The sequence below is a fragment of the Lacerta agilis genome, chromosome 17 (assembly GCF_009819535.1).
Source record: "Lacerta agilis isolate rLacAgi1 chromosome 17, rLacAgi1.pri, whole genome shotgun sequence".
Taxonomy (NCBI): Eukaryota; Metazoa; Chordata; class Lepidosauria; order Squamata; family Lacertidae; genus Lacerta; species Lacerta agilis.
Window position 1 is genome coordinate 7,876,447 of NC_046328.1, and position 22,617 is coordinate 7,899,063.

The 22,617-nt window shown below is 40.8% G+C and overlaps 1 protein-coding gene across 3 annotated transcripts in view; it reads left to right on the forward strand.

Annotated features, from left to right (window-relative positions):
* SFSWAP (splicing factor SWAP) overlaps positions 1 to 22,617 on the forward strand; it is a 95,725-nt gene that overhangs the window by 37,431 nt on the left and 35,677 nt on the right. For 2 of the 3 annotated variants that reach the window (XM_033174978.1, XM_033174980.1), the window contains 3 exons: positions 5,319 to 5,490; positions 9,229 to 9,462; positions 15,826 to 16,016. In XM_033174978.1, the coding sequence (XP_033030869.1) occupies positions 5,319 to 5,490; positions 9,229 to 9,462; positions 15,826 to 16,016 (597 nt within the window). The remainder of the gene's footprint in view (positions 1 to 5,318; positions 5,491 to 9,228; positions 9,463 to 15,825; positions 16,017 to 22,617) is intronic. The other variant, XM_033174979.1, reaches the window with a different exon arrangement.

A 22,617-nucleotide genomic window follows, 5' to 3' on the forward strand; every position in this document is an offset into this window, starting at 1 on the left:
AAACAAGAAAATAACTATCCAAAATAAAACATTACTGAAGAAAGTCAAATATAAAGTATACATTCAAAGAAACATAACAGAAACTAAAATATTATCTTAAAGGTTTCAAAATACAGTAAAAGATTACAGAGCAGGTCAACTACAGAATGCACATTTAACACAGCTAAGTTAACAAAAAAATATCTTAAAAGAAAACGTTACTAAAGGAACTCAACTGTAAAATGCACATTTAAGACAGCATTATTAACGAGCATAAAACATTAGCGTAGGCATAGTACATATCTGCTGCTGCTGTTGCCAGTCCTGCCAATGGTGGTTCATGGTGGGTGGCAGCTGTGGAAGCTCAGGCTTGATGACCTGTGACTGCACTGAGAGACAGACAGGATTCCATATAGCTATCATAATTAATATAGGGCTACCAATACATCCGGATTTTCCCAAACATTACCGGGATTTCAAAGGCGGAATCGACGTCAATCAAAAACAAACAAAGCAAAAAAGCTCAACAATTTTGGGGGTCTTCCAGAGTGTCCTGGTTTTTACTTTTTGAAATATGTCAACCCTAAACTGATAGCCATTAATGAGCCCATTTCTCCTTGAAATTGAATAGAGAATTTGCTGAGGTCCACTATCATTGGTGTGGCTTCAGTTTTGGCTTTCCACTCCCAATTCCTCTGAAACACATAGAGGGCATGTGGAGGAGGCGAAGGTTTCTCTTTTTTGTTCTGGGTTATGGAAAAGATGGGGAAGGGTAGGGAGACCCCGTGGCATGTGCAGAGGTAATGCCTTAATCTCACCTGTGCTGAGATTTTGGATGAGAACACTATGAGAGGCTTCTTGTATATATTTTTTACCTTCTTTAAGCTGCATGGTGAGAATGCAAGGCCTTGGCCATGCCTCTCACCAGATAGTTCAGGCACTGGTGGAGATACACTGGTTGATCCCTAGTAGACACACACACAGCTGGCAGGCTTGTTTTTAAGGCAACTTAAACCACAGTGACATATCAAAATACTACTGAAATTTTATAAGCATTTATTTGATTTTCTCTATCTCTAGCTATCAGCCTGGGAGCTCAATATAAATCCTACAACTGCCCTCTCCTTGGTTTGTGCATAGCAGCTTTCTGTTGTGCAACCTATCAGCTAGACAGCTTCTACACAGCTTCCTTCTCCCCTCCTATAACCATATATTTTGGCAGAGCCTCTGCACTCTTGTGCTCCTCAAGTTGCTTGTTCCCATTTGCTCTATTTGGCAGATTCTGGAGAGTAAGCAGGTGAGGTGCATGATGGGGGAGGAGAAGGTTGAAGAACCCTTTTGGCAGTGTGTTTCCTTGCTCCCAGTACGTTTCTGAGCACAATTCAAAGTGTTGGTGCTGACCTTTAAAACCCTAAACTGCTTTGGCCCTGTATACTTGAAGGTGCATCTCCACCCCCTTCATTCAGCTGGACACTGAGGTACAGCTCCGAGGGCCTTCTGGCAGTTCTCTCACTACGAGAAGTGAAGCTACAGGGAACCAGGCAGAGGGCCTTCTTGGCATTGGCACCCGCCCTGTGGAATGCCCTCCCATCAGATGTCAAGGAGATGAGTAGCACTATAACCTTTAGAAGACCTCTAAAAGCAGCCCTATATAGGGAAGCCTTTTAATGTGTTATGTTTCATTAAGTTTTTATAGGTATGTTGGAAGCAACCCGGAGTGGTTGGGGCAACCGAGTCAGATAGGTGGGATATAAATAATAAAACTACCACCATCATCATCACCATCATCAATCACAGAACTGGGTTTTATTGGCAAAGCCAGTGTTGTTTGATACTTCCGTCGTTGCTCCATTCAAAATACTGCTTCTGCTGACTGCCAGGTGCTGGCCAACATGAGCTGCCTTCTGTCTGTCATTTAAAAACTTTCAGGAGCTTCAAAACTAAGCATTCAGCTTATTGTGTTCTTAAAATTATTATTGTTTAAATGCCCACAATCTGAAATCCTGTAAAATGAGCCCCTCTCCATAATTGAAAATCCTCAAACCCTGTTTGTAGCAGATTTTTTTTTTTGTTTTAATCGCTACTTAGAGGCAGTCCTTTTAAAGAAAGGAACATTACTTTTTCTAAAGTAGAGTTTTCAATTCGTACATCAATTCTTAAGAACTTTTTAGTTTCTGAGAGCCTTTTCTGAGCAGTGCATTGTGGTAATTAAATGGTTCTTAGTCGCTTTATTTCTCCACCAGTCTTGTTCAAGTGACAGTAAAACCGCTATTGCCTCTTATAACAGGGCTTTCCATTGAGAGCTTTCAAAACATTTTAAGGTTCTAAAATACCATTGATGGCTCATATTCAGTGTTCCTAAGAAAGAGGGTTCCAGTTTTGTTAGTAAAGTATGTTGGTAATGATTTCACTTACACCATTGACTTCAGGCATTTCTCAAAGCTCAAACATCTGTGATTTACAAACCTGCAGAGTTCACCTTGCTGTTTTCCATTAGTGAGTTACCTGATTTTTGAGGGGATAAACTCATCCAGGAAATAATGGGTGGGAGGTTGTTGAGTAGCAAATCACAGGGCTAGTCATGGATCCATCTGCTTCATTCCAGTACCACTTCCTTTCCTCCTCACTCTCTAGCACAATCAAAGAAAACATTGCAGCCTTCTCAGGTGGCATAAAAGATATGCTTCGGGCCCCAAAGAATATCATTAAAATTGTTGTCACTGATTATTTCAGGGTGGGGTAACAAGTCAAAGGATCTGGGGGTTTGGCTTTTTGAGGTTTCCCCCAATTTCAGTTAATTGGTTTACAGGGGTCTTAGGCTCCAGAAATTGAGCTACTGGGATTTAGCACTTTATCAGTTCTTGCAAGAAAGGGAAAAGTAGAGGTGGCCTTATTCTAGGGGTGGTTAGTAGTTTAAATGTAGATATGCAGGTAACTGAATCCAGTTCCTGAAACTGTATCCACCTGAAAAGACACAGTTGATCTGAACCAATTTGCATAAATATGTATGTCCTGTATAAAGATCATAATTTCAGTATACAATATGGGGGCTCCCTAGAGTCTCATTTGAAATTGATTAACCAATGTTTCCCAACATCTCTTGATGATTGTGCTGGGAGATTTCAGTGCAGGCATGGATGATGAGTGTGAAATAGCCAGTGAAAGGCTTGGTCTGAATTTAGAGGATATTAATCTGTGGATGAATCAATTCTGCAGGCATTTATTTAAGTTAGTTTATAAACTTAGGCTGTTCCTCTGTAATGGTTCCAGGCAGGATAACTGAGCAGGGAAGTTTACATACTCCCCCTTAAAGGGTGGGAGCACCATAAATTATTTTTTTGTGCAATGACAAATGTGCCAGTTATGTAGATTATTTTGCAGTGTGAGGCCAACCAGCAAGTGATTTACCAGCCTTTGTGTATGACACTGGCAGGTTTTCAGGGCATTACAAAAGGTCTGGCTTATAAGCTCTCCTGCATGCAGCAAGGGAAGCACAGTTTGAGGTGGACTCTCAATATTCAGCTAAAAGTAGAGTAATCTACTCAGCGAACAGATGAAATAGGCTGCTAGGAGCAGCAGAGACCTATGATGTTGTCCATGGGAAAGCTTATAAAAAACAACTGAGCACAACTGCTTTCCCTGCTTTTGGCCTGAAACCTTGGAGAGTTGCTGCCAGTTAGAGTAAACGATTGTGGTCTGTGCAATCTTCTCATTTCCCCCCACTTCCTTTCAGTATCAGTTTTAAATTGCTTCCATTGTCTGTGTTCCACAAATCATATGTTTGGGGTGTATTTTTTACACACTAAACAATCTCTGGCATAAGTTTGCTCTGCCATGAATAAATTAGACCAATTAACTCAAGTGCCCCTTTCTCTTCTGAAGATAAATTCTTACTACTGAAGTTTTATTATGTGTTCATCTTTTTTTTTTCTAACAGTGGGAGTTGCTAATGCTTAAAACTGCATGCCAAAAATACTCTTAGATTTTATTGGTATCATTAGCTGCAGCCAATAAGCGAAACTAAACTTTAAGATTGTTCCTTAAAGATTTCAACAATTTTTTTAAGAAAAGAAAAACTTTATGCTTAGCCATTTTGTATATTGGACTTTCATTGTACATTCTTATTACAAAGCTGTTAGTACAGTGCTTTTTAATGACTCTCTTGACTACCGTAATGGGCATGAAATAGCAATGTCAAATATACTTGAATCATCGCAAGCTTTTTCGTCTGCTGCTATGCTTTCTTAAAAATCTCCAAGCTCATTAATAACTGGTGCATAAAATGAAAGTTTCACAGCAAGTAAATGGGCAGGTCAGCTAGTATCAGTTTGGTAATAGGTGTATTACGAAGAACTGAAACCATTTTGGACTGTGATAGGAGAGAATCAAATTCCCTGTCTCTGATTTGCACATGTCAAGTCATTGTTTGTAGCCAGTATGATATTCTCTGCACTGGGTGTGGGAAACCTTTGGTCCTCCAGATGTTGCTGAACTACAATTCCTTTAGCCATTGGTCTTGTTTGCTGGAACTAATGGGAGTTGTAGTTCAGTAACATCATACACTCTCATATACATTGTATGTTTGTCTGGCCTCATTTTGCTTGCGTAAGAAATTGGGGCTGTAACATGTGAAGCAGTCTCCTCATTGTGATGTACAGAGACAGCTTTGAAATTTATAAGATCAAATATGGAACCTAGTATGCAGTGCATACTTTTAATTGAGTTAAGGAAGAATCTGTGAGGCATTTTTGTTCCCTTGCCCCACAATAGGAATTCTGTGTGCTGTGCAATCCTATGATGTCTACTCAGAAGTAAGCTCCATTGACTTCAGTGGGGGCTTACTCCCAGATAAGTATATGTAGGATTGCAACCTTACTCTTTTCCAGGGACAGGATTCAAGGGCTGATGTGACTGCTCAGGAAGAAGCATCTAGTTTCATACTCCTGTGGTGGTACTGCTTTATAGTACAGGACCTTGAAGGACTGTACTATGCGCTGCTTCTGAACATGTAAATTAGCTCTTATAAAGGTGCTTTAAAGTTATGAAGTACTTAAAATAGCCCAGGGATGTGCTCTTTGCAATTGAGAATACATAGAAACCTGAATGACATGTAAAGGGATGTCATATTCTATATTTTGTGTGGTATGTTCACTTGTATGCTTGAAGCCTAGTTCTTTATGAGCTTTGTGTGCTGCTCTGTCCAAGAGGGGCCAGCCACTTTAATTGTAGTCCATATTAATTGTATTTAATTTTAAAAATGCCAGCCATTTTACTTGTATTCCATAGGCTTTCATTTTTCGTTGGAAAGTGAGGTTGTCTTGTATTTTCCCGCCTTTAAGCAGGTAGCAACTTTATCGGAGGATGTCCCTGCTGATACTGCCAACACTGAACCTGGAGAAGCCCAGTTTCCCACTGACAACATGTCTGAAGATGTAGAATCTGCTGCCCAAGGAAATGATAAACAAGATGCACTGGCCATTAAAATTGCCAATGATGGCAAACTGGTGAAAGGTATGCCTGTATGTGTGGGAACCAGAGACCAACAGACACCCCGTGTGTGTGTGTGTGTGTGTGTGTGTGTGTAACAAATAAATACATGCATTAGTAGCAATAAATAATCTTTTGAACACTTGAACTCATCTGAAGGGTGGAGGGAAAACTCAACTGAGTAATGGATCCAGATTTATGTCTTGATGTTCTCTAAATATCATACAACTTAATACAACATACCTGCTTAAAAGGTCCCTCTTCTTTGGTTCAAGGCTGACAGAGAGCAGTCTTCCTCAACCTGGTGCAGTGCTAGCAGGGTTTCATGGGAGTTGTAGTCCAAAACATATGTAGGGCACCAGATTGGGGAAGGGTGATACAGAAGCTTGGATTCATTAGTTCTGTTCTTTATAGAAGCCATTCCAGAGAACGATTTCCCCGAGTGCAGTGTGACTGCTTGAGAATTGGCTGTAGTGTAGCTGTTAGTGGAGGCTCATAGCTCAGCTGCTGATGGAACAGAAGGTCCCAAGTTCAGTTCTTGAGTTGTGTATCAAGGCTGGGAAATTACTGGTTTCTTTCTGCCTGGAATGCAAAAGAACTTCTGTTAAGTCTTGGGGTGGGGTGGGGGGCAATGGCCTGACTTGGTTCAATGAAGCATCAAGTATTCATGTGACCAGTGATTAGATTGCCGCACCACAGAGCTGGAAACTCTTATTTTGATAAGTAGCAGAATGCTTGCCAGATGAAACTCCTGTATTCTTTGTTCCAATAAAATCAAACCTTTGAATTTCAGGAGCTTTTTGCAGCAGGCAGCAGTTAAACTGAAAGAAATTTGTGTAGGCAATCCCTTGCGCGTGTTTAATCTAGAGGAAGCTGCTGCCAGACCATAGCTGTGTAAAATTGTTTGGCTTCTCATTGGTGGTGGTGGGGAGGGGATCATAGTGATGGAGGAGTCTTTCATCAGTTTTCATTTCCGGTAGAGGGTGGGAACAAATGTTCCAATACGACAAGAGTTTCTGCCAGTTGCAAGGCAAGCTGTGAAATGCTGTAGATAGGAGGAAATGCATAGGCTTCGCCTTTCTTTCTGCTGTGCTGCAATGCAATTCCTCAAAGTTTTTTTTTTTTTTGGTAGGCTGGTATTAAATGAAATCTGCCAAGTACCATTGGGTGAGCCAGCAAATCCTCTTGGTGTCAGATTTAGTGGGGGAAAGGTGAAAAAGTCTTTCATTATTTTAAAAGTTGCAAGTGGGTTAGGCTGTCTTAATTAAGAGGTCAGGTTTGAAAATGGCCTTTTGGAAAGATAATAAACCACAAAGGGCCAAAAATTGAATTGCGTGGTTTGTAACATTAGCAGGGGGAAAAAGTTCAAGCAATGGATCCAGGTTTGAGGATTAGGAAGTATGAAGTTGCCATATACCAGGTTAGACTATTTGCCCAATTAGCCTGATATCTTCCATTCAGACTGGGAATGGCTCTCCAGGGTCGCCAGCAGAAGAATGTTATTTCTCTCATTTGCTGCCTGACATCTTGTTAACTAGAGAGCCAAGGAGTGAACATGGGACATTCTACATGCAATTGGGGTGCTGTTATCACTGATGTGTTGGGACGCAGGTGGCGCTGTGGGTTAAACCACGGAGCTTAGGGCTTGCCGATCAGAAGGTCGTCGGTTCGAATCCCCGCAACGGGGTGAGCTCCTGTTGCTTGGTCCCTGCTCCTGCCAACCTAGCAGTTCGAAAGCACGTCAAAGTGCAAGTAGATTAATAGGTACCGCTCCAGCGGGAAGGTAAACAGCGTTTCCGTGCGCTGCTCTGGTTTGCCAGAAGCGACTTAGTCATGCTGGCCACATGACCCGGAAGCTGTACACCGGCTTCCTCGGCCAGTTAAGCGAGATGAGCACCGCAACCCCAGAGTCGCCCGCGACTGGACCTAATGGTCAGGGGTCCCTTTACCTATCACTGATGTATACTGATGTATATGCCCTCTCCGAATCAGTAATGGTAGAGGTTGTATAAAGAGGGATTTACATGTGTCTAAAACTCTTTAGACTATCAAACATGAATCTAGAAAACTTGGTTTCATATTCTGGGTCAACTTGCCATCTTTATACCTTGTTTTCCTTCCAAAAAGCTCAAGTATCCTAAGTGCGGTTCCAAGGTAGTCTCCCATCCAGGCAGTTTGATGGGCCAGAATTGCTTAAGCTTCAGCAGCAGAACGGCATTACAGGCATTCACGGCCAGTTTATCTCTCTGTCAGCTCCATTTTACCAATTGCCTGAGAATCGTTACCAAGACTGAACAAGGCAAAGCTTTTTAAGCAGTTGCCCGTTAGGACTGCTATATAAATGAGTGATAGAGCTAGCCCTAGCGGCCTCCACGGTTAAGGCTTCTATAAAGTTTCCATTCTAACTGCTTTGTGTGCGTTCATAATTCTTTTTTCCAAAACACAAAGGCAGGCTGCCTATATTTGGCTAGGGCTCAAAGCACAAATGCTTATAAGGAAAGCTTCAGCTTGCATGCATGCAAGAAGGGGCAGATGACATTATCTTAGAAAAGCAAGCATCATTCTATTCCTGGCTTCGAAAGGGCTTTTTACTAGTTCCAAATCTTCAGATCAGAATTTACCCTTTAACCATGAGGGTAAGGTAATCATTCCCCTTGCAACCACCAACTTAATGGTATTCTAAGCCTAACAGGTACATACAGTACAAAAAAAAATCCTTCCAGTAGCACCTTAGAGACCAACTAAGTTATTCTTGGTATGAGCTTTCATGTCTGAACAAGAGTGCATGCACACGAAAGCTCATACCAAGAACAAACTTAGTTGGTCTCTAAGGTGCTACTGGAAGGAATTTTTTATTTTTTTATTTTGTTTAGCCTATGGCAGACCAACACGGCTATCTACCTGTAACAGGTACATGCAGAATATGTTAAGTACTTAAGGGGATCATTTGTTTTTCCACTGTTTTTACGGGACCATTTAAATGTGGTGGAGAGAGATGTATTGGTGCTGGTTTACATGCGGACTCTTCCATCCTGTTCAGCAGGATGATTTTCAGCCTCAAAAGAATGTGCATTCAGTCTGCAGAGGGGAAGAAAAGGAGCAAGAAGTTGGGGGCACTGCAAATTATTTCTTTTCTTTTCTCCAGAGACATGAGTGAACTAAAAACCAAGTTCCTAGCCTGTAATCCTTCACCCCACTCCCCCACCCCTTATCAGTGGTTTTGAGTGTTAAGACAACTATAGAAGTAGATAGCTGGCTATTTAGTTTCAATGTTTATTCTGTTTAATATTTGCAATCCTCTTTTAAGCCATAAAGATCCACAAAGTGACAGACAATGAGATAAAAACTTAATACATATGCAACGATAAACAGCCTCTGTTAGAAAGCTACACCAGCTGCACAATGTAGCACAGATGGGACCCAGGGCAACACATTGCAGTGTAGAATGTTCTTGTTCAGGTTTCAAACCAGCCAGTTGTGCTTGCTTTCAGGATACTCTATTCTGCCCCACCCCCCAAATAGTCAGCACTCTGTACCACTGGGCAAAGCCAGTTTTCATTGAGCTCGGGGTGTGTGTGTGGGGGGGAATCTTCAGTTGAGATGGTTAGCTAAGTATTTATTGTTCTCTGCACATCTTGGGAGTTCTCTCTAGCCTACTGCTACTTCCCCTCTTGTGCAGAGGTGGAGCTGTTTTCATTGCAAAATGATTCATAGATTGCCTAGTCAACAATATCTCACTAGTTGTCACTTCCTTTTTAATAGCATCCTTTGCACCAATAAGCTTTGCAATCAGGGCCAAAGAAAATGACATGCTCCCCTTGGAGAAAAACCGTGTGAAACTTGATGATGACAGCGACGAGGAGGGGGAAGAAGGCAAGGAAGGCCAAGAGAATGCCAGTAGCACCTCAAACAGCCATTCAGCATTTGCCATGTCCAGTGGGGCTGCTGAAGAGAAGAAGCCTCAGCTGACACAGGAGGAGCTGGAAGCCAAACAAGGTAAAAGCAGCAGCACTGGGGAGAGGAGAGGAAATGCTTGGAGCTTGTAAATGTGTACTGTTGGCAGACTTCTTGTTTTGAGAGTGGACTGAAAGGGAAGGAAATTGATAGTAAACAAAAAACCAGGGAGTTGCTACTTTTTGTTATGTCTTATACTTATGATTTGATTTTTAAAAAAATATTGAATTCTGGAACTCTTTTGTAAACTACAATGGCCTATGGTTGATACAAATAAATTGCTGGTGTTCTGAGGTGAATAAAATTATCCACGGTTTACCAACTAGATGTAATCATTGAAAAGTTGTATTTCATGCTCGGGCTTGTTAGCAGTGGTGTACAAAGGCCCCAGGAACGCTGTGAATTGGCCACAGCGTGCACTGCAAGCTTTGAGCTGAGTTGGACCATAACGACTTCTCATTCATGGTTTTTTCCCCCCCTTTACTAAACATGGGTTGTGTTTCAGAGATGCTGATTGTCAAAAGTAGCTGTAGTCTTAGTCATGCATCTAGTGTGTGGTGCTAGGGAAGCACATTTAAGAATTGGTCTGTAAACTCCTACTCAACAATTTTATATGTGTTGCAATGTTCTTATAATTAAACAAATTGAGTTTTAATTGCTCCTTCAGGTCTGGAATAGTAGCTGTCACAAAATGCATCACCACCATCACTTGGGTAGCATAACTTCAGAGACTCTATATTGCTATAGCCATCAGTACACAACTTAAAAATACAGACTTCATATTTCTTCAAAGTCTTGAAATATTCTGAGGCAGTGCTTAGTGCATTTTAAATTTTGGAGGACTCATCTTTAAGGCCAGGGATGTACTGCATCCCAGGCTGATAAGAAACACAATGGAGTTGTGGGTGCACAGACTCAGATTAGTGTATTACTCCCCTGGCTAGGTGCTATTCCTTCAGCAACTTGGTCAGGTGGCTGAGTTCTCCTTGAAAGTGCTCAGTGCTTCATTTAAGAATGTTAGGACCTTCTGACATTGTGAGCTAACCTGGCAGCTGTGAACATTGCACACTCAGGCCTGAGAGGCTTCAGGTACGGAAAGGGCCATATGACGGAAAGGGCCCTATGACTGACCACCAGTATGAAGCCTCCACTTGGCAAAACGTGGCAAAACTACAAAGACCCTAGCCACCTGCCTTTATCTGTTCAGCAGGGCAGCACATCCTGTTTACATGCTGCAAATTCTAGCTCATACCACTTAATTTAGAGACCCTGAATTGGCAGGCATATATTCCAGGTGCAGCCATCCATGGCCTTGCCCTTGTGATTTGGACTCCAATGCTATTTGCTTTAATGCTGCATAGAAGAAGAACAGCATAGCCATGTGATGGCTCAAGCAGTATACTCTGGTATGCTTACATTTTGTCTTTTCAGAATCTACATGCCACATAAATGGCAGGACTGAACTATGTGGAGGAGATGCTCAACTTGTGGGCAAATAAAATTGTTGATGAGGGCAGTGTCCTTGGCCATCTGCTATAGAGTCCTGGGTCTTCCAGCAGCATGTGAATATCATCCTGGGTCTAACTGGTCGTTGTTGATAATTCATTCAGTAGAGCTCTTTCGTGGGGCAGGGGTTGGGATCTAGCAGTTCCAGGATTACTGGAAACGATTTTGACTTAAAGGAAGTAAATCCTTGAAAAATGGAGGCAATATACATCATATCGAAACTTTAAAAATAAGGGCACATTGCAGCCTTACTGTGAAAGCCTTTAATTTGTTCCTGATGCTGCTGGTGAGTGTTTGTCCATAGCAGGTACTGGATGCAGGTGAATGAAAGATTCTTTAAGAACTCATATGTGAAGGTATTCTTTAGCTTAGAAAAAAGGCAGGTAGGGGGAGAGGTGTATTTAAAAAGCAAAACAAAACTTTGCAGAGTGTGAGACAGTGGCTAAGGAGGAGTTTTCGTCATCCAGTGAAACTGAAGATGAGAAGATTCGGAACAGGCAAAAGAAAGTGCCGGTACTTCTTCACACAACACTAAGTTAGACTGGAATTTACTGCCACAGGATGGTACCAAATTGGGTAGTGTTAAAACAGAATTAGACAGATTCATGGAGGCTGTGATGGCTTTGTACTACCTCCAGTACTGGAGGCAGTATGTCTTTGAATACCAAGCACTGTGTTTCTCCACAGCATTGCTGTTGTGCTCATGTCCTACTTGCAGGTTTCCCATAAACATGTGGTTGGAGAACACCGTTCTGAACTGAAGGGGATGACATAATGTCATCATGCCTTGCTACCTGGGAAACACAAGCACATTAATAGATGGTGTTTTGGCTAAAAAGCCCTGGGGTGCTTCTGGTCCTGTTGTTGCTCATCATGGATGCTTAAGGTTGTATTGGCAGCAGCCAGAGGTGTCTGTATCAAGTTTTGTCAGATTACAATGCTTGACCCCTATGCAATTTTCTTCACCTTTTAATTTCTTTCCTGTAACCTTGTGTTGCATAATATTTTTGCGTGTATAGCACATACAGAAAGAAACAAGCCCCTGCCAAACAAAGCTTGCATTATATTAATTCTCTGTTTTAGCATAGACTGTTTTTTTTAAAACAAACAACCAAAATTCTTATAAAGGTCTGGCTGGTAAATTATGTTACCTTCTCCAGACTTTGACATTTGATTTATTAGAAATCAAATAATGGAAGCAGCTGGGGAAAGGGCATTTGTTTCCTCATTTTCAGTAAATTTCTAAAAACTTTATGTTGAATTGGATTATACTTTTAATCTGCATCTGTGCATCTTAATTCAGTAAAATATAAAAGTTTAATTTGATGAAGAATTCATAATGTTGCTGCAGAGAATATGTTGCCTTTCAGATCTTATAAATAGGCATCTTACTGAGATGCAAAGATAAGATTTTAAATAAAAAAATATGAAGTCACTTCCAAATGGAATTATTTATTAAAAATTCTCCTACAGGAAGTATCTTTTGGAGTGTCAGGTTCTATAGTTAACTATGAATTCATTATTTCATGTCTGCAGGTAAAAAAACAACTGATAAACATCAAATTAAAGGAGGAATGTTTCTCATTCTGAAAATGGATCTATAATATATTTAAATATATTTGTTGATCTTTTGTAAAACATCTTTATAACACTCTTGAAAGAGAACTAACAGTCAGGAAAGCTGTATGTTTAGTTTTCAAGGTTAAATGGTAGGTCTTCATGAAAAAAGAACTATTTAGTGGTTACTTGTTTTTAAAATGCTCATATTAAATACATTTTAAATATGTATATAAATCCCAAAAGGTGTGAGCATTTGCCCAAACTTGAAATGAGAAAATTGAAACAGACATAATATACTTCTGATTAGTCACAGCTGAGCATTATAGAATCAAAAGTGTGAAATGCTGAAAAATGTGGTATTTGGAACTTTAATTAGGAGCTTGAAGGAATTTAGCTGCTTAGAAATGTTGATGATGGTGCCACAGAGTTAGAAATATTTTACTGCTCTTGCATTGGGTTCTTGTATAAAAATGTGCTTTTTGCTCTTAAAGTAATGCTAGGATGGAGGGTAATAGCTCTGTTCCCAGTACATTTCTAAAAACACTTCCCTTACTCCTTATACAATTTTATTTGCTGGGGTGTTGATGTTTGTTCCTCTGTGAAAATGTGTACACGTGAACTGTTAATCCATGGAACATGTTAAAGTTGTACTCTACTGAAGACATCATTATTCTGTAACTGCACATCCTAGGCATATCTGTTCAGTCCCATTCAATTCATTGGTGCTTACTCCCATGTAAATTAGTGTGTATAATCCACAAATCAATTAAGCTATTTCATTCAGCTAATAGTGGGATTTAAGGCATTATAAGTTCAAGTTCATTGGCATGTGGTTTGAATTTGACCAATTACCTCTTTACAGTTTGGGATTCACCACCCACAGTTCCACATTTTCCATTTTTCAAGTGGCTAAATTACCACATTGTCCCTCCCACTGTAAACTCTTGTCCATCAGTAATTCTGAACGTCTGGTTCCAGTTACTCATATTTTCAGTTGTGGGTATTCCCAACCCCTAACCTCCACCACTTCAAAATTGCTGAGGCTCTTAATGGATCACTTAAATGATTTTTCTATTACAATATATGCTAAAATTTAGTCACCACTGCAGACCAGCTGAATGAAACTGATGGACTACACTTTGGGAACCACTCCTATAGAGACTTCTCTTTGCTGGGTTTGGAAATAGATCTGGGGGCGGGGGAGAGTTTGCTATTCTCTTTTGTCCTCATCTCAGCAAGTGTTTGGCATAGTCACAAATTACATTAAGCACATTTAAAAGTAGCCAAGATAAGAGTTTAATGAAAAGCACAACAGACAGAACAGAAGCAAGGGTAGACAGTGCAGATATAATCCCGGGATGTAATTATTCCTGGGGGATGGTAACAGCAGACACATGCACAAAATGTGGGAGATGTCTTAATTCAGTTAAAGGATTTTGGAGCTGATAATTTTATCCATGGGCAGAGATTATCCTGAAAAAGAGAAATGAAAATGGTTGGGGGACACAAAAGGCTAGCATTTCCACAAGGGATTCTACAACCTAACTTGTGGCAAGTCTTCAGTCGCACTTACATGCTGCTGTTCTTTCTCATAATTATGAAATGCCAGTGGTGATGTATTGAAGCTGTTGCAGCCATATGGCCTGTAAGATACTCAAGAGTGAAGAATTTGGGTGCCTCTGTATACACTGAGGAATTACAGAATACTATTGCATAATGCAAGAGATAGGTTCTGTCAATGCTTTGAGAAATCTGTGCTCTGAAATGATTGGTTTTTAGGCTAATTCATCAGGTACATTTTTAAAACCATGTGGCTTATACATACACTCTGCAAACTGTGTGGGGAGCCCCCTCCACATTCCGGTCCAACTATCTTGATTAGGTAGTCGGGGAGACTCAGTGGGCATGAAATTATTATATACAAGTAGATCTCAAATTAAGGACCAAAAGCCCAAGTAAAGAAAAAAAAGTTGTTTCTGGGTGCCTTAAAGTTTGTAAAGATGGCACCAGTTGTGCCTCCCTGGCGAGTGCATTCCACAAGCATACTGCCACCATTGAAATGGCATGAACTGCATACAGCTCTATCAAGTCAAAACCAGCACCTCAAATTAGCCCCGAAACTAGTTGGGCCAGAAATGGTGTTGAATGTTCAGACTGCCTTGCCCCTGTCAGCAGTCTAGCTGCCAAATTGTGCTTCAGTCGTACTTTTTGAACAGTTTTAAAAGGCAGCCCAACCTATAAACACATTGCAGTAATTCAGCCTAGTGGTTACCAGGGCATAGACAACGGAGGTTAGGCTGTCCCTGTCCAGAAGGGCATACTGATCCACCAGTCGAAGCTGGTGGAAGGCACTCCACACCACCGATGCTACTTGAGCCTCAAACAAAAGTAATACACCCAGGAAAAAAACAAGCTATGTATTGGCTGCTTCTGAGGGAGTGTGACCCCATCCAGAGCAGGTCACATCCAGTCCTATCTATTCATAAGCAAGAATGCACCCCACAAAATTTTGCAAATACACAAGCAATGCATGCACCTTTATCCAAAAGGATTTCTCGGGCTGTTAACATTTTCTTCTTCTTACTTAAATCATGTTACTCTCTATATGTTTCACTCCACTGGCTTCCTCTATTGTTTTGTATTAAGTTTCAATTTCTTCCTTTTAACCTTTAAGTCTCGCCATGGTCTTGTGCCTTCTTATCTATCTATGTTGCATGCTCCCTGTTCCCCATCTCAGTTTCTCCATTCATCAGACACTAATTTAAGGCTTGTAGTTCAGTTCTTTACATTTGAAAAGCCATTCTCTGGTACCTACATAGAACTGGGAAGAATTCCTGTCTGAAAGCATAAATAGTTGTTGCTTGTATAGACATTTCTGAGTTAGGTAAACCAGTGGTCCTGACATTCCTATTAAACATCCTCTCTGGTTCCATTGTTCATTTCTGTGACTTCTCTCTCTTGGTGAACCGAACTCTCAGTTTCTGTTGCACTCTCTATTACAAAACTCATCTCCCCCCCCCCAATTTCTTCCTAGTCCAGTGTTCATAATCTTACATTGTTTTGTCTTTTAATCTCTCCCAACCAAATGGTTTCTCCCCTCTGCTTTCATTTTGTACAACTTCTAATGCATTTTAAGGCATATATATATATATATATATATATATATATATATATATATATATATATATATCCCCCAAGGTGCTCTTTAGGAGCTACATAGATGTGCGTTTTCTAGACTCAAGGGTGCAGCTCAGGCTAAAAGACTGTTGACCTCCTAATGTGATAAGCAAGTTACCTCCTTGTAAACTCTCCACATTCTGTATCCCTGTTTTTCCCTAGCAAAGCAGAAACTAGAGGACAGATTAGCGGCGGCGGCAAGGGAAAAGCTAGCCCAAGCCTCCAAGGAATCGAAAGAAAAGCAGCTTCAGGCGGAACGAAAAAGAAAAGCTGCACTGTTCTTGCAGAACCTGAAGAATCCCCTGGCAGATGCAGAGGTTGAGAAGATGGAGGAGCATGCCTTCAATTTAGAGGTGAGCAAAGTAAAGGTGTTTTCAACCATAGTGGCATATACGGCAAAGAACTTTGCTTGGGGCAGGGTAGGAGACAGAAGCCAGCATTGCTTGAAATGTTAGTATTTATTAGACTTGAATGAAAGCTTTTTCCAGAAGGAAAATAGATCTGAAATTAATAGCCTGTTGGCCTACATCAAAGTTGCTGAAATGATGTAAAAGAAATATTAAATTGGGCCAATACTCTCTGTTTCCAGTGTCCCCCCCCCTTAAAAAAGTGATGTTTGCTTCCCCATCCTTCACTATACATCCTTTGAAGTTTCAGCAGTGGCATACCCAGATTCCATGTGTACACCTTTTGCATCTTGTGTTCTGACACGAATCACACCCATGGTTAATTTCTCATGCTCTTTAACATTTGTACCCCCACCCTTCCTCCGTGAAGCTCATTTTGGGGCTATTCTATTTTTTCCTTACAATAATCCTGTAGTTCAACTTCAACTGCATAGTGACTCGCCTGAAGTCATCCATTGAGCTTCATGACTGAGCAGGGATTGGAACCCTGCTCTCCCTTGTCCAGTGCTCTAACCACTACGATGGATGCTCATGTGACATAAAATAAGGCTAGCTCACGTTAGATCTAGCATTTGAAATGCCAATGTTGTTTAAAAGCACTAAGGAAAAAAATAAGCGTGTGCCCCCCCCCCAAAAAACCGCTCCCACAAATAATTAAATGGTACCTGAATAACTTAAGATTTCACATTGTTGTGTAAACTGAATATTTTATGTGAATCACTTTTTTAAAGCTACAAATGTCGTGAGATTGCCCCCCCCCCCCCAAATTCCTTCAGGCTTCACTTAAATTCAAGATTCAGAAGTGCTTTTATCGGAATCAAGGCATTTAAGGCAAAATGCAAGCTTTAGGTGGTGTTTCTGGACAAGGATAAGGACACAGTTGGCCCTGGGCAAGTAGTGGGGGGGCTGTCTGAGAGGCTATGGGGGTGCAGTCACTCTGCCAGTTGCACATAATTTGATTTCAGTAGTGTCTGTGCATTCAGGAGTGATGTAAGCATCTGGCTTTTGTTTTATTAATTACTTTTATCTGCCAAGGTTGTTTGTACAGAGAGTACTCACTAGAGTTCCACTTGGTGCCCACCTTAATGTCTTCTTGGTACTAGGCAAATGCCTTTTTATTTTCTCAGGCCTTTTAAATCATTAGATTTAAATCTCTAAACGTTTAATCTTTGCATTACACTGTGGTTTTAGCATGCTTCTACAGCTGTGTGAAATTTATTGCTTTGACTCTGTATTAATTGTGTGTGATTTTTCAATCTTCATATATCTGCTTCAAAACAGTATTTTTTATATCATTAAAGTGTTCATTGCTCTAATTTTTGTTGAGTTTTTAAAAAAATGTGTTTAAAAAATAAATTTGTGTGTCACCCAGAGAACTATTGTGTTTGGGTGGCTCTTAAATGAAATAAATAATATTTGAGATAGTGGCAAAGCATGAGCACTTAAATGTACTAGGTTGCCAGGAGCAACCTCAGAAGATCCTTGGGAGCTGAAATATCCGATGGGCTGGAGCAGGCCTAGCTGGTGAGAGTTGGAAGCATGTGGCATAAAAATTAGCAAAGTCAAATTAAATTCATAAGAAGATAAAACTGCATATTGCTCAGTCTTTGGAGCAAGTGAATATTGGATGGCTAGCAGCAGCCATCCAAGGGCTTCTGTTTGAAGAAGGAGAGAACAGGAAGGAAGGAAACAGTTCTATAGCTAAGATCAGTAGATTGTGGGGAAGAGGAGATTCCTCTGAGTATTCCTCATGGGCAGTGTATCTAATTATGCATACATGAAGCTCAGTATCTGACACAGAAGTGAGCATTTTGAGAATATCTTTTTAAAAAACCATTATGGTGAGGGAAAATATAAGGATTTGTGTGGAAGGACATTTGTGGGCTTAGATGCAAAGGCCATTACTGTGGTAGGTCAAGCTGTTGTCATTTATCACCACTTACGGGGTGGGGAGAGAGTTGACCCAGGAAGTGTCACCATCTTCCACCTGTGACACATGGTCTACCCAAACAAAATATCAATGAAGTGTGGGATCCAGTTCCTTTAGAAGTTGCAAGTTGGGTAAGGTGAGTCAATTCTCCCACATGTAAATATATTGCACAACCCTGTTTCCTGATCTGCTTTGACCAGAGATAGCAGAGTTTATACCTGGGGTCCTCCGATGCAAAGCATATTCTGAGCTGTGGCCTCTCCTTCTTACGGTAATGCTTGGAATGTTTTCCCGTTTTCACGAGGGGCTCTAATAGGGCTGTGGTTCGGAGATAGAGCATCTGCTTTGCATCAAGGTTCAATCCATAGCATCTCCAGGTTGGGCTGAGAAAGATTCCCGGTCTCAAGCTCTGCAGGCCAGTTGATGGAGATAATACTGAACTAGGCAGATGTTTGGTCTTACTCAATAAAGATTGAAGGGAATATTTTTTTTTACAAAAAATCTAGGGTACTATATTTCTGTTGTTGTTTTTTCAAACACTAAACACTGTGCTTTGTATTGACCAAGGAAATACCTTGGGCTTCCAGAGTTGTCCTCCATATCCCTCATAGAAATGCAGCAGGTTGCTGGAGGAGAGAACAGAGCCGACATTCCCTCCCAACAGGCAATTAAGGTTTATTGTTCTTGCTAGTAACGTTTATTTTATTTATTTTACTAGATTTCTTATGCACCCTTCACCACAACGTCCCAGGATGGGTTGCAACAATAAAGTATGCAACTATAAACAAAACTATCATAAAACAAATGTAAAACAGTAACAAAATTTTAAAATAGCTCCAATACTGATGCAGACTATGGGCTTATTTACAAGCCTGGTTTAAAAAGGTATTCTAAATTCTTGTTCTAAGTACTTAAGCAAATATTCACACCAGAATTTCTGGCAGAACTGAGAGCTTCTAGAATCCTGTTTATTTGGCGGGATATATTTTCAGTATTCTGCACATCTTTGCTGTATTGAATAAGAATTTGAAAATTATAACTCGGGGCAGTAAAACAATTGTGGCAATTTACTCCTTTATCTTAAGCGACACTGTGGATCAGTAAAATGAGGGGCAGTTGTCTTCTGGAAGGGCAGTTGCTTTCTATTACTGAACACAGTGATTATTAAAACTACCACACTGCAATTAAAACTGAATCATTAATCAATTTTTACAGGTGGCTGCCACAGCCAGCTGCCTTGTAGCTAGTGGACCATCTTGAAATAATTTCTTGTGATCAATACTCCTAAAGCTTTTTGTGATATCTTGCTGACCATACCCAGTTGTGGGCCAATTTTATTCCCATTTTATTTCATTTGCTTTCCTAAAATCACTTGTGCAAAAATAGCTTTAAACACTTGCCCATGTTGAAAGTATGTGTTGTATTTTAGCATTTGTACTATGCTAAACCAGATTGCCGTCTGGTTTATTGATTTTAAAATTGTATACGATTTTCTAAAAAAAAAAAAAGGTCTACAGCTGTACAGGTATATTTTTAGTTCTGACGTATTTTGAAATAACAGCCCTATAAATCAATAGTAAAGAATTTCTGTAACTCAATTTCATGAAATACTGGTTGCAGCAGTGGCATAATCAAGCACTTATTTAATCTACAGCTACTCTTCAATATTGCCTCTATCTTTTTTAGTCATTCTGTGGGTGGCAGGGTCAAACCCCCCCCACCACCATTTTTTATTTAATGTAGAAAATGGTGAACCTACCAGTAGGCTTTTGTAATAAGGATGTCTTGAGCTGGTTCAGTCAAAATATTATTTTTATTTTATTATTTACTTAATTTGTATAACGCCCTACACCCGTAGATCTCAGGGTGGTTTACAACATAAATTTACAATATCAACATAAAAACATAATAAAAATTAGAACAAAGATAACCCAATAACCCCCCTTTCCACAAAACATTTAAAAGGGCATTAAATGTCAAATCAGCCAAAGGTCTGGTTAAAGAGGTGTGTTTTCACCTAGTATCTAAAAGTGTGTGAAGAAGGCACAAGCTGAACCTCCCTGGGGAGAGGATTCCACAAACTGGGAGCCACAGCAGAAAAGGCCCGTTCTCTTTTTTTCCTATTCTCTGGAGCTCTAGCGGAGGAGGCACATGCAGAATGGCCTCAGTGGAGGATCTCAGGGTCCAGGCAGGTTCATATGGGGTGAGGCATTCCTTGAGGTATAGCGAGGTAAACATCATTTTGGACAGAATGCGATGCTTGTGGGATTCGTTGCTGGAAAATCTGTATACTGCAAACTTGTATTTCACAATAATGAAGGTAGAGCTATGCCAAAACTCTGACATACTTCTGGGATGGAAAATTAAACTTTCAGTTGTACCTTTGTAAACTCATGAAGCATAGAGGCTGTAGTACAAATAAGGAATTCCCTGTGTTTGAACCTTCCCTATGCAATACGGGGGTAATAATAAAGGCACGCCAACATAAAAAAAAGGCTTCAAGAGACACAAGTCAGAACCAGTCTCTGCTTCAAGAGTGTTTATAGCAGGCATAGGCAAACTCTGGCCCTCCAGATGTTTGGGACTACAGTTCCCATCATCCCTGGTCACTGGTCCTGTTAGCTAGGGATGATGGGAATTGTAGTCCCAGATGAGTTTGCCTATGCCTGGTTTATAGCACGGGACTGGCTACCATAAATGCCCAACTTCTGGCTAAAGAGAGTTAGACATCTGTAACATGGGGAAGATACATGTATAAAGTGTTTTGAACTTTTGAAGTTCTTTAAAAAAAATGCTCACTATTACTGGTATTGCCTTTTTATCTTAAATGAAGGAAACCTTAAAGGGAAAATAACTCCACTGTAGGCTAGTGAATTTTCTTCCACTTTAATTTGCTAATGTATGTTCAGTAGATTTAAGTCTTTAATTAATGCCAGGGAATCTTTTTCGAAAACCGTTCTCTCCCCTTCTTGTATTCACCCAAACCAGAGTTGCTTTTCTTGCTGAAGGATGAAAATTATTAATGAGCTGCCTCAGAGAATTATACTTCTGAGGCAGAGTCCGTAGACTACCTTTGTGTTTCTCTTGCATTAACTGGCAAGCGCAGCGGGGGTGGAAGCTACCTTTTCCTTGCAATGTCACTTCTCTTTATCTAGGGCAGCTCCTGTCTCATAATTGAAGGCAGTGGGCTGTCCAGGTGTATTTTTACATGGAAATTCTTCTGAGGACTGATCAAAACTGCAGCTCAGATTCACACATGCCCTTTCCCATTCAGCTTTTCACAGGCGGGAGATGGTTCTATAGGTGGTGAGGATGAAGGATGTGCATGAGCTGGTGTGGGTGGTCTTATGGTTTCCCTTCTTGCATTTCCCATAGGTGCAGAGGAGAGTTCTTAAGAGGTGCCTGACACTCTTGCAGAACTGTTAACTCCAAGCATTCATTAGAAGAAGCTGTGGCAGTGTAAACACGTGCCTTGTGGTGCCTGATAATGCCACAGTTTGCATACTTGCAAAGGGAGGCATATTTCCTTGAAGGCAAATTATTAGTACCCATGTGCAGTAACTTAATCAGTTGGGTTTGAAGCAAAGGTTTTAGGTTCCTGTTGGGCCTTTGTTCACATGGTTTCCTTTGGGTAATTTGAGTTTACAAGTCTGTGTCTGGAAAACGCTGACCCACCTGCTTTTTTCTGACAAATCAGGTTAGCCTTAATAGGGAGGAATTCTTGGCTGCTTTGGAAGTGTGGTGGTGAAAAATACGACAAATCTTTAGCGCTTGGCTTCTTGTCATATGGTTCTCTGCTCTTCAGTTCTGCTTTGTCTCCTATGGCACAATCATATGCTGGTCGAAAGCTCCTAACACTTCCTTTATGCTCTAGGAAAAGAGCTTCCTTTAATGTTTGTGGAATTTCCTTACTGCTAGGTTCTGCTCTTGCTACTCATCTTGCTTTATTGGCCGAGGGAGCCGGCGTACAGCTTCTGGGTCATGTGGCCAGCATGACTAAGCTGCTTCTGGCAAACCAGAGCAGCGCATGGAAATGCCGTTTATCTTCCCGCTGGAGCGGTACCTATTTATCTACTTGCACTTTGACATGCTTTCAAATTGCTACCGGTAGGTTGGCAGGAGCTGGAACCAAGCAACGGGAGCTCACCCCATCGTGGGGATTTGGTAGAATCCTAGATAAGTGTGTTTTGGTCACAAGTGGGGCCTGGGAGTGCTCCTGTTTAGGGTGCCTACCAGCCAGCATTCAAGTCTCACAGAGGCCACCTACGGGTCAAAGTAAATGGAGACACTCTTATTACTTAGTAATGGCAACTTTTGAAATGAAGGTGAAGTTGGAAGACAGACACAATGGCATTTTCCAGATATTTAGGCTACGGTTTACAAAGCTGATTAAGCCTTCCTGGAAATAAGCAGTAAATTAACCATATACATTCTGAGATTGGCCACCTCTATTCCCCTTGCTCAGCCATACCTTCTCCTTTCCCTAGCACCATCTCCCTCCTCTTGTAGCCTTTTACTAGGAGAGAGAAATGCCAGCCCTGCATGAATCCTTTCCACTAATCTCCATGCTTAACACAGAGCTGAGCTATCAGGGTCAAAAGCGTAGCCCTAACCCAG